Raw genomic sequence first — 14,281 nt, 5'->3', positions numbered from 1 at the left:
GCATCTAAATCATTTAAGGGGGGTGAGAAGGATTGCTTTATCCTATCCTAGGTATTCCTTGAAGAGGTGGGGTTTCAGGTGTCTCCGGAAGGTGGTGATTGACTCCGCTGTCCTGGCGTCGTGAGGGAGTTTGTTCCACCATTGGGGGGCCAGAGCAGCGAACAGTTTTGACTGGGCTGAGCGGGAACTGTACTTCCTCAGTGGTAGGGAGGCGAGCAGGCCAGAGGTGGATGAACGCAGTGCCCTTGTTTGGGTGTAGGGCCTGATCAGAGCTTGGAGGTACTGCGGTGTCGTTCCCCTCACAGCTCCGTAGGCAAGCACCATGGTCTTGTAGCGGATGCGAGCTTCAACTGGAAGCCAGTGGAGAGAGCGGAGGAGCGGGGTGACGTGAGAGAACTTGGGAAGGTTGAACACCAGACGGGCTGCGGCGTTCTGGATGAGTTGTAGGGGTTTAATGGCACAGGCAGGGAGCCCAGCCAACAGCGAGTTGCAGTAATCCAGACGGGAGATGACAAGTGCCTGGATTAGGACCTGCGCCGCTTCCTGTGTGAGGCAGGGGCGTACTCTGCGGATGTTGTAGAGCATGAACCTACAGGAACGGGCCACCGCCTTGATGTTAGTTGAGAACGACAGGGTGTTGTCCAGGATCACGCCAAGGTTCTTAGCGCTCTGGGAGGAGGAAACAATGGAGTTGTCAACCGTGATGGCGAGATCATGGAACGGGCAGTCCTTCCCTGGGAGGAAGAGCAGCTCCGTCTTGCCGAGGTTCAGCTTGAGGTGGTGATCCGTCATCCACACTGATATGTCTGCCAGACATGCAGAGATGCGATTCGCCACCTGGTCATCAGAAGGGGGAAAGGAGAAGATTAATTGTGTGTCGTCTGCATAGCAATGATAGGAGAGACCATGTGAGGTTATGACAGAGCCAAGTGACTTGGTGTATAGCGAGAATAGGAGAGGGCCTAGAACAGAGCCCTGGGGGACACCAGTGGTGAGAGCGCGTGGCGAGGAGACAGATTCTCGCCACGCCACCTGGTAGGAGCGACCTGTCAGGTAGGACGCAATCCAAGCGTGGGCCGCACCGGAGATGCCCAACTCGGAGAGGGTGGAGAGGAGGATCTGATGGTTCACAGTGTCGAAGGCAGCCGATAGGTCTAGAAGGATGAGAGCAGAGGAGAGAGAGTTAGCTTTAGCAGTGCGGAGCGCCTCCGTGATACAGAGAAGAGCAGTCTCAGTTGAATGACTAGTCTTGAAACCTGACTGATTTGGATCAAGAAGGTCATTCTGAGAGAGATAGCGGGAGAGCTGGCCAAGGACGGCACGTTCAAGAGTTTTGGAGAGAAAAGAAAGAAGGGATACTGGTCTGTAGTTGTTGACATCGGAGGGATCGAGTGTAGGTTTTTTCAGAAGGGGTGCAACTCTCGCTCTCTTTGAAGACGGAAGGGACGTAGCCAGCGGTCAGGGATGAGTTGATGAGCGAGGTGAGGTAAGGGAGAAGGTCTCCGGAAATGGTCTGGAGAAGAGAGGAGGGGATAGGGTCAAGCGGGCAGGTTGTTGGGCGGCCGGCCGTCACAAGAAGCGAGATTTCATCTGGAGAGAGAGGGAGAAAGAGGTCAGAGCACAGGGTAGGGCAGTGTGAGCAGAACCAGCGGTGTCGTTTGACTTAGCAAACGAGGATCGGATGTCGTCGACCTTCTTTTCAAAATGGTTGACGAAGTCATCTGCAGAGAGGGAGGAGGGGGGAGGGAGAGGAGGATTCAGGAGGGAGGAGAAGGTGGCAAAGAGCTTCCTAGGGTTAGAGGCAGATGCTTGGAATTTAGAGTGGAAGAAAGTGGCTTTAGCAGCAGAGACAGAGGAGGAAAATGTAGAGAGGAGGGAGTGAAAGGATGCCAGGTCCGCAGGGAGGCGAGTTTTCCTCCATTTCCGCTCGGCTGCCCGGAGCACTGTTCTGTGAGCTCGCAATGAGTCGTCGAGCCACGGAGCGGGAGGGGAGGACCGAGCCGGCCTGGAGGATAGGGGACATAGAGAGTCAAAGGATGCAGAAAGGGAAGAGAGGAGGGTTGAGGAGGCAGAATCAGGAGATAGGTTGGAGAAGGTATGAGCAGAGGGAAGAGATGATAGGATGGAAGAGGAGAGAGTAGCGGGGGAGAGAGAGTGAAGGTTGGGACGGCGCGATACCATCCGAGTAGGGGCAGTGTTGGAAGTGTTGGATGAGAGCGAGAGGGAAAAGGATACAAGGTAGTGTTCGGAGACTTGGAGGGGAGTTGCAATGAGGTTAGTGGAAGAACAGCATCTAGTAAAGATGAGGTCGAGCGTATTGCCTGCCTTGTGAGTAGGGGGGGAAGGTGAGAGGGTGAGGTCAAAAGAGGAGAGGAGTGGAAAGAAGGAGGCAGAGAGGAATGAGTCAAAGGTAGACGTGGGGAGGTTAAAGTCGCCCAGGACTGTGAGAGGTGAGCCGTCCTCAGGAAAGGAGCTTATCAAGCTCATTGATGAACTCTCCGAGGGAACCTGGAGGGCGATAAATGATAAGGATGTTAAGCTTGAAAGGGCTGGTAACTGTGACAGCATGGAATTCAAAGGAGGCGATAGACAGATGGGTAAGGGGAGAAAGAGAGAATGACCACTTGGGAGAGATGAGGATCCCGGTGCCACCACCCCGCTGACCAGAAGCTCTCGGGGTGTGCGAGAACACGTGGGCGGACGAAGAGAGAGCAGTAGGAGTAGCAGTGTTGTCTGTGGTGATCCATGTTTCCGTCAGTGCCAAGAAGTCGAGGGACTGGAGGGAGGCATAGGCTGAGATGAACTCTGCCTTGTTGGCCGCAGATCGGCAGTTCCAGAGGCTACCGGAGACCTGGAACTCCACGTGGGTCGTGCGCGCTGGGACCACCAGATTAGGGTGGCCGCGGCCACGCGGTGTGGAGCGTTTGTATGGTCTGTGCAGAGAGGAGAGAACAGGGATAAATAGACACATAGTTGACAGGCTACAGAAGAGGCTACGCTAATGCAAAGGAGATTGGAATGACAAGTGGACTACACTTATCGAATGTTCAGAACGTTAAGCTTACGTAGCAAGAATCTTATTGACTAAAATGATTGAAATGATACAGTACTGCTGGAGTAGGCTAGCTGGCAGTGGCTACGTTGTTGACACTACACTAATCAAGTCGTTCCGTCGAGTGTAATAGTTTCTACAGTGCTGCTATTCGGGGGCTAGCTGGCTAGCTAGCAGTGTTGATTACGTAACGTTACGTTAAAAGAACGACAATAGCTGGCTAGCTAACCTAGAAAATCGCTCCAGACTACACAATTTTCTTAGATACAAAGACGGCTATGTAGCTAGCTAGCTACGATCAAACAAATCAAACCGTTGTACTGTAATGAAGTGAAATGAAAATGTGATACTACCTGTGGAGCGAGGCGGAATGTTGACCGGGTTGTTGAAGTTCAATGCGGAAGACGTTGGCTAGCTGACTCCTACGTTAAGGACGACAAATAGCTGGCTAGCTAACCTCGGTAAATTAAGATAATCACTCTAAGTCTACACACTCTAAACTACACAATTACCTTGGATACGAAGACAGCAAAGACAACTATGTAGCTAGCTAACACTACACTAATCGAGTCGTTGAGTGTAATAGTTTCTACAGTGCTAGTGGACGTTAGCTAGCTGCTGTGCTAGTGGACGTTAGCTAGCTGCTGGGCAGAAAGCAGTGTAGACTACGTTAGGACGACGAAATACGATAATTACGCAATTATCTTTGATACAAAGACGGCTATGTAGCTAGCTAAGAAGAAATTGCTAAGATTAGACAAATCAAACCGTTGTACTATAATGAAATGTAATGAAAAGTTATACTACCTGCGGACCGAAGTGTAGATGCGACCGCTCGCTCCAACCCGGAACCTTCATTAAAAAATGAAGGGAATATTGCATTTTGAAAAGCAGGTACTTAGATTGACTATATATCCAAATTGAAAGAGTGATTTGATGCAGTAACTTTGTGAATTTGTTTGTTGTATCCAGTCAATTGAAAATGTGCTTAGAGTTTTGAAACATGAGCCATTTTGATGATCTGTTTAGATTTTTGTGCTTGTTGTGAAAATGTACCACATACTTGTGAAAATTGCACCAAAGGGATTGAAAAAAATGTAATCCACAGCCTATGACATTCCGACGGATTCTATTGGTAATTTTAGTTGTGGCAATCAAATTGTACCATTTTTTTAGTGAACCCATTAACCAGTCCCTTCCCAAACAGATAAGGCATAATCACTAATAATTTCAAAATGTGTGCCAGACTGTGAGAAGGATACTGACAATGATAGACGAAGGACTACAGGGATTGTTGCTTACAAAGTTGAGGAAAGTCGTTTTTCTCGCTCGTGGACACAAATGGTGCACCATTCAACATTGGAATGTGAATACAGTAGAAACTGGATGAGACAATGTTGACACACCGCTTGAATGGATGTAAGACTTTTGTGTTGGAACGTCATCACACATGTTCTGAGCAGCCAACAGTGAGGGGTGGGCCCTGAAAGTTACATGCTGCCCCATGGAATGGCCAGCTTTCGCAACGACTCTATCTGACCGGGAAGACTTGTAGGGACCTTGAATGGCTTGTGGGGACATTATATGGCTTGTGTGGACCTTGCAGGTTATGTATGTTCAACTCAGCATGCTGTGTCAGAAGCAGAGCAGCAATTCTGAGATGGTACATTGAGCTTCAAGTCTTCTATATTGACATTTAAATCGAGCTGTAAATAAAATATGATCAACAAGAACGTGTCTAAAGAGTTTATGACATGCCTTATGTTGAGCTTTGTCTCTGTGTGTTACCTGTGTTACAAAGGCCTGCATGATGCCGTTATAATGCATTTTCAAGACCCCCTTATGTTATATCATAATGATCCTTCATGCACTCATGACAAAGTCTTGTCAGTATACCATTGGAGCACATCAGAGCATGGTTAAACTACTAGAACCAAGAGATCTTGAGCAGTATGTTGGGAGCCTGGAGCGGCACTATGCGCAACGCTGTTCAGTGTCCAAGGAGCTGAAATCAGCAATCAGCTATCTTCTATTTTTACCTCAAATTGCAGTACTGTCCATGGTTCTGAAACATTACTTACGTGTGCACTGTTATAATTGCACAATTTAGAATTAGCACAGGTTAGATATACGTGCTTTAATTTTACCTGCTGCTTTCCCAATAGTCACCACATCAGGCTCAAGATCACATTGAAATGTCCGAAGGATGATGGCAAATGCCTTCAAAACCGCCCACTAGGGGCGGTGGGCTTGGGTTTTGCTAGGTCGTTGTGGACGGGGGTGGCAGATGGGCGAAATCTCATGACTCCGGATCTGAAGGTTGCATATTTAATCCCAGTGTAACACACTCATTTTTTAAATTGTTTTCCATATTCCAAACACTTAATTTAACAATTCGTAATGAATGCCTAAACTTTATGTTTTGACCTTATCAAAAACTTTAACCCTTAACTTCTGACGTTTGGAGCAACTTCAAAATTTGAGGTTTGGAGAAACAGAATGATGCTATTGGTCCGCTAATACAGAACTATTAAAAGCACAGTAGACTACTTTTGTTGGGAATCCCCCCCCCCAAAAAAAATATATAAATAAAAAATATTACAACATTTCTTCAGATTTTTCAGGGGGTGCTGATGGTGCACCTCTACTTCCCGTGTCTATGCATTCAGACCAGCCTTTCTGATTTAACTTTCATAAACTACATTAGTAGAAAGTGGACTGGTTTGACCTGTAGGCCTATGACAAACACTCTAAATAGTCAAAATAATTATCTTCCCAGAGCCTTTCAAATCAAGACATCTATTTGTTAAAGACACTCTCCAGCTATTTTTCTTCTTCCTCCATTGAAAAACGATATTCCGAGTATATATACAGTAAAGTACCGGCATGTAAGGGTGAATTAAACAGACTTGAGCAAAATAGTGTTTTTCAGAAGAAATAAAATGTATTCAAGGAGTTGGTCTCTCTGATTGTTGCACACAGATGTCATCAGCATTCCCCCTTGATTGCTGAAACAATAGAGGACAAAAGGCCCACCAATCCACTTGTGCCATGTCATAAGGAGATCTGCACCAGCTGCTGAAATGCACCTTTCCTTAAGTAAATCAGGTGATAACTGAGGTGCTAGGGAGGCTGGAGTGGGTCTTTAAGAAATAGTGTAAATTCAACTAGCTTGTAAAATCGAAATACTAGTCTCTATTCTCAGGTGAGAACAACCCGACCACAGCTCCATCTATTGACTCCAAAGTCATTGCCACTTACCATGCTGGAACTGCTGACCAGCGCAAGGCCACAGTCCTCTGGGAGTCAATCCAGAAACCCCTCTGTGATCAAGATGATCCTGAGGAAGTTTGCTTTTCTAGGCTTAACTCAGAAGGTTGTGTCGTGTCCTGAGCTGACCCAGCAGGCCCTGCAGCATCCAGATCTGTCACAGAGTGCTGTGAAGCATGTGGAGGCCTGTGCCAATGCCAGTCAGGTGTCCGGGTACCTTTCCTGGAAGCAGGTATAGTCTCGATCAGGAACTGATCCAGTCCAAGAGACCTAAACTGAAGCAGCAGCGACAGAGGAAGTAGCCAGTCAGCACTTCAGATAAGAAGTCTGGCAACATTTGGAGCAAGAGAGCAGCCAGCTGGTGAAAGCAGAAGACATCAGCTTGAACAAATGCCAGATAGAGAAGGGAGCATTGACACTGATATTCCGCTCACATCAGGGTTGGGGACAAAAACATTTCAATTTTTTCAATTAAGGAAGTAAACAGAAATTCCAGTTTGAATTCAATTTGTTTTCCTTATAGAGCGGCAATGAGGGAATTTTGAAGTGGAACACACAAGTTTAGTTTTAGTCGTCGTATGTACAGGATACACATCATACACACTGTCCAACGAAATGCTTGCTTGCAGGTTCCTTCTCGACAATGCAACAATAAGAAATAATGAAGGATAAGAATATGAACATAAAGTAAATTGCTCTGCAGACACAAACTTAAACACATGGCTCGTAAGGATCACGTCATCATATACTTATTTTTTGGGGGTGGCGGTGGGGGGGGGGGGGGGTTAATTAGTATAACATCTGTCAGTTATGTACTTTGATTCCACGGTTTATATGTGAGTTAAATGTAAACATTTGTCATGAGAGAAAGGAGAACTGCACATCAAACTGGCCAGGCCTGGATAGGAATAAAATAGGGTGGTGGTACAATATTACCACTGAGTTTAGTGACTGTGGAACAATACAAATGGCTTTCAAAAACAAACAATATATAATGGAAAAGAGGTCATGAAATATTCCTCATCAATTCAAATGGTCATTATAGACCTCTTTGACCATTGCATTTCAGGCGCACGTCAGAAGATGGCAGTCTACTGATATGATAAATAAGTGAAAAATACATTAATTAAGGCAACTGGTTTGTTTCCTGGTGACAAATTAGTAACACTGTAATACCATTTAAATAAATTAGAAATATGAATTTCATCTTCATTTACTTTCTGGAACTTAACCTTCCATGACCAGAAGCAAATAAATACAAAAACTCAACCATAGACTATTGTTTGTCTTTCTCTATCAAAATGCTATGTTACAGCTGGAAATGATGGTGGATGTTGAGCCATAGCATAGCAAGCCAAAACAAACTCAAGTGATCTTTCACCAGGATTTAGGAACAACCAGAACCATATATTAATATTCATCTAAATATATTTGGGAACTACCATCTATTGTCTTCTTAAAGATGATTGGATGAGGGCTCTTCATAACGCCCATTCTCACCACAGTGTTGTGAGTCACCCTGTGGTGGTATGGCATTGGGTGCGCGGTGAAAGTTATATAAGATCTCTTCAAAGAAGTCGGGTTTTAAATGTTTTCAGAAGGTTATGCAGGGACTCCGCTGTTCTCAGTAGATTTGCATGTTTAAAAACAGGTGTGTTGTGGAGGAATGAGAATTGATAGCTGTTGTTCTTTGAACATGTTTTCTCATTTATACAATTTCACATACTGATAATTTTTTTTGTAATGACAGACATGACGCTCAGATAGCAAGTGTTATTGATTAGTGAAACAAACTTTACATGAAAAACAAATTTGAGGGTAAAATGAAGTTTTAAATAAGTCTTTATTGATTTATTTGAACACCCCTATTTTGAGTTTTTTTATACAACCTCCATTGATGTTATTTAGACTGCGTAGGCATGGTGAATTAACTGTCGTAAAGACAGTTATGACAATATGATTTTTGGTATAACTAAGCAGACACTCCCATCTTAACCATATGTTGCATTGAAATGAAGGTATGACTCCAGACATCAAATGACTACATCATCCACCTCTGGGTCAAACTTTTTAGCAATGAGATGGTGATGTTGTTGGATCCACCAGAGATCTCCAGCCCAGTAGAGACACACAGCTCTCCTGGATGCACTAGAGCAGAGTGTATATGGGTTCCTTTCCTGGGTTCCTTTCCTTTCACATCTCCTTCCAGGTAAGTTCACCATGCGAGCAATGGCTTCATGTCTGATTCATGGTACTTGATGTGGAGAGGGTAAGACCCTGGGACTGAGGGCCTGCTCTGCAGAGTGGCCCACATGTGCTCATGAGGACTTTCTATATGAATATTAAGCAGTTTGCTGTCCTATGAGTGTCACACCCTGACCATAGTTTATTTGTATGTTTCTATGTTTTGGTTGGTCAGGGTGTGATCTGAGTGGGCATTCTATGTTGGATGTCTTGTTTGTCTATTTCTATGTCTGGCCTGATATGGTTCTCAATCAGAGGCAGGTGTTAGTCATTGTCTCTGATTGGGAACCATATTTAGGTAGCCTGGGTTTCACTGTGTGTTTGTGGGTGATTGTTCCTGTCTCTGTGTTTGATGCACCAGATAGGGCTGGTTTGGTTTTCCACGTTTGTTGTTTTGTATTGTTCGTGTTTCATCTTCATTAAAGATGTATCTAACTAACCATGCTGCATTTTGGTCCGATCCTTGTTCCACCTCTTTGTCAGAGGAGGAGTTAGAAGAAACTCGTTACAATGAGGTTTAATGGATCATGATGAACGGATATCAAAACTGTTGGGCAGGTTTACGTTTGAAGATGTCATTAGCCATTCCATCCAGAGATAATTCACGTGCATCACCCTTAATGTCAGAGGCAAATGCAATGCTTGCAGCTCTACCGCCACTTGTCGCTAGTAGAATGAGCACTTTGTTCAACAATGTCTGCTAAAGTGGGTTATATGGCTAACATGAAAAAGAGATCATGAAATGTTCCTTATCAATTCAAATGGGCAGTTAAGGACTATTTGATATCATACTTCAATCAGCAGGTGGCATTCTCTTCAAATGAAAAGGAGAGATGAAGAGTAAGGCAACTTAGCCAAGCATTATTGTCATTTATTTGCTTGAGGTGAACAGTTTATTTGGTTCGGAAGTGACAAACAATGCAGCCAACTTTTGAGAGACATGAAAGGCAAAATTGAGGGGGCAAAAGTTTTCTTTGAACAGCCGTCATGAGTTTTTTTTACAACTTCCATTGACGTCATATATACTGTCTAATGATATAGCAGACACTCTTATCCAGAACCACTTCCATTTAGTTTAATAGTTAAACCTGTCATGAGAGACTTGGATTGGTTGGGGTCATTTCATGAAGTAAACTGAAACATGCATCACTTTTGTTACGTTACAGCCTTAAACTACAATGGATAAAGTACATGTTTTCACTCAGCAATCTACACACAATACCCCATCATGACAAAGCAAAAAACAGAAATACCTTATTTGCATAAGTACACAGACTCTTTGCTATGAGACTCAAAATTGAGCTCAGGTGCATCCTGTTTCCATTGATAATCCTTGAGCTATTTCTACAACTTGATTGGAGTCCACCTGTGGTAAATTCAATTGATTGGACATGATTTGGAAAAGCACACACATGTCTATATAAGGTCCCACAGTTGACAGGGCAAAAACCAAGCCATGAGGTCAAAATAATTAGTAGTAGAGCTCCGAGACAAGATTGTGTAGAGGCACAGATCTGGGGAAAGTACCCAAACATTTCTGCAGCAATGGAGATCCCAAAGAACACAGTGGGCACCATCATTCTTAAATGGAAGAAGTTTGGAACGACCAAGACTCTTCCTAGAGCTGGCCACCTTGCCAAACTGAGCAATCAGGGGAGAAAAGCCCTGATGGTCACATTGACAGAGCTCTAGAGTTCCTCTGTGGAGATAGGAGAACCTTCCAGAAGGACAACCATCTCTGTAGCACTCCATCAATCAAGCATTTATGATTGAGTGGCCAGATGGAAGCAATTCCTCAGTAAAAGGCAAATGACAGCCCGCTTGTAGTTTGCCAAAATGCACCTAAAGTCTCTCAGACCATGAGAAACAAGATTCTCTGGTCTGATGAAACTAAGATTGAACTCTTTGGCCTGAATGCCAAGCATCACATCTGGAGGAAACCTGGCACCATCCCTACCTGTGAAGCATGGTGGTGACTGGGGCGAAGGTTCACCTACCCTAAGCACACATTCAAAACAACGCAGGAGTGGCTTCGGGACAAGTCTCTGAATGTCCTTGAGTGGTGCAGCCAGAGCCCAGACTTGAACCCGATCGAACATCTCTGGAGAGACCTGAAAATAGCTGTGCAACAACGCTCCCCATCCAACCTGACAGAGTTTGAGAGGATCTGCAGAGAACACTGGGATAATCTCCCCAAATACAGGTGTGCCAAGCTTGTAGCGTCATACCCAAGAAGACTCGAGGCTGTAATCACTGCCAAAGGTGCTAAAACAAAGTACTGAGGAAAGGGTTTGAATACTTATGTAAATGTGACATTTACATTTTTATTTTTGTGTGCTAACATTTATAAAATCCTGTTTTTTCTTTGTCATTATGGGGTATTGTGTGTAGATTGATAAGGAAAAAAACATTTGAATCAATTTTAGAACAAGGCTGTAACAAAATGTGGGAAAAGTCAAGGGGTCTGAATAAATCCAATTTATTCGGAATACTTTTCGAAAGCACTGTATTTTTAGCCATATCAATGCAGTTAAACAAGTTCATAAAATAATGAATTATGTTGGCTTGCACTTCCAAGGCTGTTTCATATTATATATTTAGGCTATTGTAACAAAGTGTTAGGTTCTGACAAACAAAGTGAAAAACTAGTCAAAGCTCAAACCAAGTTTATTCACCCACTGGGTCAAACAGCTGAAAAGACAAAAACATGTTCCCACCAGCACCATTATTTATACCCTCCTTTAGGCAGAGTCTCCTCGTTGCACCTCTAAACACTACATCTTTGCTGCTCGGCAGATGAAGTGTGTAATGAATCGGTTCCTTCTCCCTTCATCTGACCTGACCTCTGCCCACATTCCTCACTAATCCACAGCTATCCAAGCTTTTCAGTGACCACAACCAAGTGATTGCCTTTTCTAGTGAACAATCGACAAGCAACAATGGGCATGACGTATAGAAGTAGTCAGTACAGGTGTTATCAAGCCTTACATCAAAGTTGCCTGAAGTTGAATGGAACGTGGTATACCCTGACCAGTTATTCAGAAGAAAATCCTCTGACTGTCTAATTTCACACCGGAAATTGCTGCTGACATTGAACAGGGTTAGGGTATTTCATTCTTTTCAGACTCTCCTGTGCCACATTCCCAACATATTTGAACACCCCAATTATGATTTTTTTACAACCTATATTGACATTATATAGACTGTGTAAATATATAACTGTTGTTTAGAGAGTGTATTCTAAATGCAACATGAAAATGCACATTTTTGGTATAACTTAGCAGATGCTCTTATCCATAGCCTCTTCCAATCAGTGTGTTCAATTCCATAGATAAAACAACCATATAAAAATTATACCAAAACACAAATAAAAAAAATGTACATTACGATATGTGCAAACCGTTCTCAATTTGTAGCTTTTTCCAGATACTTCCAGATGAACCATATGTTGCTTTGAAACGAAGGTAGGACTCCAGACATCTAACGGCTACATCATCCACCTCTGGGTCAAACTTGTTAGCGATGAGGTGGTGGTGTTGTAGGAGCCACTGTAGATCTCCAGCCCCGTAAACACACACAGCTCTCCTGGAGGCACCGGAGCAGGGTGGATATGGGGCTCCTTTCCTAACATCTCCTTCCAGGTAACTCCACTTTACCATGCGAGCAATGGCATTCATGTCTGATTCATGGTACTTGACGTGAGGAGGGTTAGACCCTGGCACTGAGGGCATGCGCTGCAGAGTGGCCCACAGGTGCTCATCAGGACTGTAGGTGTCCCTCTCCCACTCCAGCAGGGCCCGAACCTCTTGGCTGTCAAACACGTGATGGACAAAGTCCCTGGAGACCACGAAATAGGCATTTCCGGAGAACATGGGGGTGCTGATTGGAGGAGGGCTCTTCGTAATGCCTGTTCTGACTACTATGTTATTGGTTATATTGTGCTGATACTGCCACCGGTATTTCTTATAGTTGACGGTGGTCTCAGACTCCATGCTGTTCCTCCCGTTGAGCAGTTTGAGTGACTGAACCATCTCTGCGTTGGTTTTAATGGGGAAATCTGTTCCACAGGTATTGAGCAGGTACCTCCACTGGACAGGTGACTTCAACAGGTCCTTCATACAGTTTAGATCTGCCTGCACTCGAGACCACGATGCGTAAACCACACTCTCTGTCTTACTTGCCATAAACACATTGGTAAAACAAGTCACAATAGCCTTTACTGCAGTCCTGAATTCTTCTGAGGATTTCTGGTCCACATGCACGCAATATACATTCTGAGGTGTGTACACGGCACGCAGGAGTCGCTCAAACATCTCTATCTTCTCATGGACCACCATGGAGTAGGCGATGGGGAAGTCTCTCTCCTCCACACTCAGGGGCATCATGACGAACCCTCTGCCTGTAACGTACGTTTTACAGTTTCGGGTCACGTTGTGGTAGAATGCCTCAGACAGAAGCTTGGGCTTATTCTTTGTTTTCAGAAGTCTTCTGAGCTGCTCCTTGTCGATGCCCTTCAGGTCTCCTCTGATGATGGCTGAGCAGGCAGGCAGGTCGTCTGCGTAGTCTTGTGGCAGGAGGTCAGGTGCTGGGAGCGGGCTTCTCTCAGAACAGGTTGGGCGTCTCAGAGTGTTCCAGAGGAGAAGTGAGATTAAAGCAGACATTAGGATGAGAAAGCGGTTTCTGGAGAAGCATATATGTGATAATGATGGCATAAGAGGACCCATAACAAAATTATTTATCTAAAGAATGTATTATTAGTATTTGTGCAGACCATAGTCTGGGAGCACTTCTGTAAAATAATGAATGACACACACACTCAACTCAGTTTAAAGTGAGTAGGTAATCATTAACTTTAGTAGGCATGGCTTTATACTGTCTACAAACACTTGAAATTAAAAGGTACTAAACTTGGAACAAATGTGGTTGAAAATGAATTACTAACCTACAATATCACACTTTTCAGCATTTCCAGTTTTGGCATGATGCTCTGAATTACACAATTCTAACCCACTTACCCCACGCAATCAATATTGTTGGATACATACAACACTTTTGACTGGTACTGTATGTATTATTAGTATTTGTGCAGACCATAGCCTGGGAGAACTGCTGTTAAATGATTAATGTCACACACACACACACACACACACACACACACACACACACACACACACACACACACACACACACACACACACACACACACACACACACACTTCACATTAAAATTAGTAGGTAATCATTCACTTTAGTAGGAATGGCTTTATACTTTAAATGAAAAGGTACCAACATTTTCAGCAGTTCCAATGAATGGCATGATGCTCCAAAGTACACAATTCTAACCAATTTACCCCACGCAACCAATATTGTTGGATATTACAATATATTTTTTTCATAGAGAGTCATCAACATCTAAAACAGTTGGCCCTATGCAGGTCATGGTTGGATGTCATCTTGGCTACCAGGACCAAATCTCCAGCTACTAATTGTAATAGTTAAACCTGTCATGAGAGTCCGGGGTTGGTTGTGGTCAATTCACTCAATTCAGGAAGTAAACTGAAAACAACGTTGGAGCGGGTTTTGGTAAGGAAATGTTTGGGGTCAATTACAGTAAACTGAAATTCCCATCACAGCTTTCCTTATTGCTTCAATTGCGTCATTAGAGAGACAATAATGCTTTGCTTGACAGTTGTATTGATAAATGATACAGTAAAA

General features: G+C 44.0%; 1 protein-coding gene across 1 annotated transcript; it reads right to left on the bottom strand.

Annotated features, from left to right (window-relative positions):
* Nucleotides 1-11,215: 11,215 nt before the first annotated feature.
* On the bottom strand, nucleotides 11,216-13,389 carry LOC135539448 (beta-1,3-galactosyl-O-glycosyl-glycoprotein beta-1,6-N-acetylglucosaminyltransferase 3-like). The gene has a single exon (XM_064965336.1). It carries the CDS (start codon nucleotides 13,288-13,290, stop codon nucleotides 11,950-11,952), a length of 1,341 nt encoding a protein of 446 aa, XP_064821408.1. The 5' UTR covers nucleotides 13,291-13,389; the 3' UTR covers nucleotides 11,216-11,949.
* Between the last annotated feature and the right edge of the window lie 892 nt (nucleotides 13,390-14,281).

This window comes from Oncorhynchus masou, chromosome 5 (genome assembly GCF_036934945.1).
Source record: "Oncorhynchus masou masou isolate Uvic2021 chromosome 5, UVic_Omas_1.1, whole genome shotgun sequence".
NCBI lineage: Eukaryota > Metazoa > Chordata > Actinopteri > Salmoniformes > Salmonidae > Oncorhynchus > Oncorhynchus masou.
Note: the sequence above shows the minus strand (reverse complement) of the source record. Positions and strands in the feature narration are given on the sequence as shown.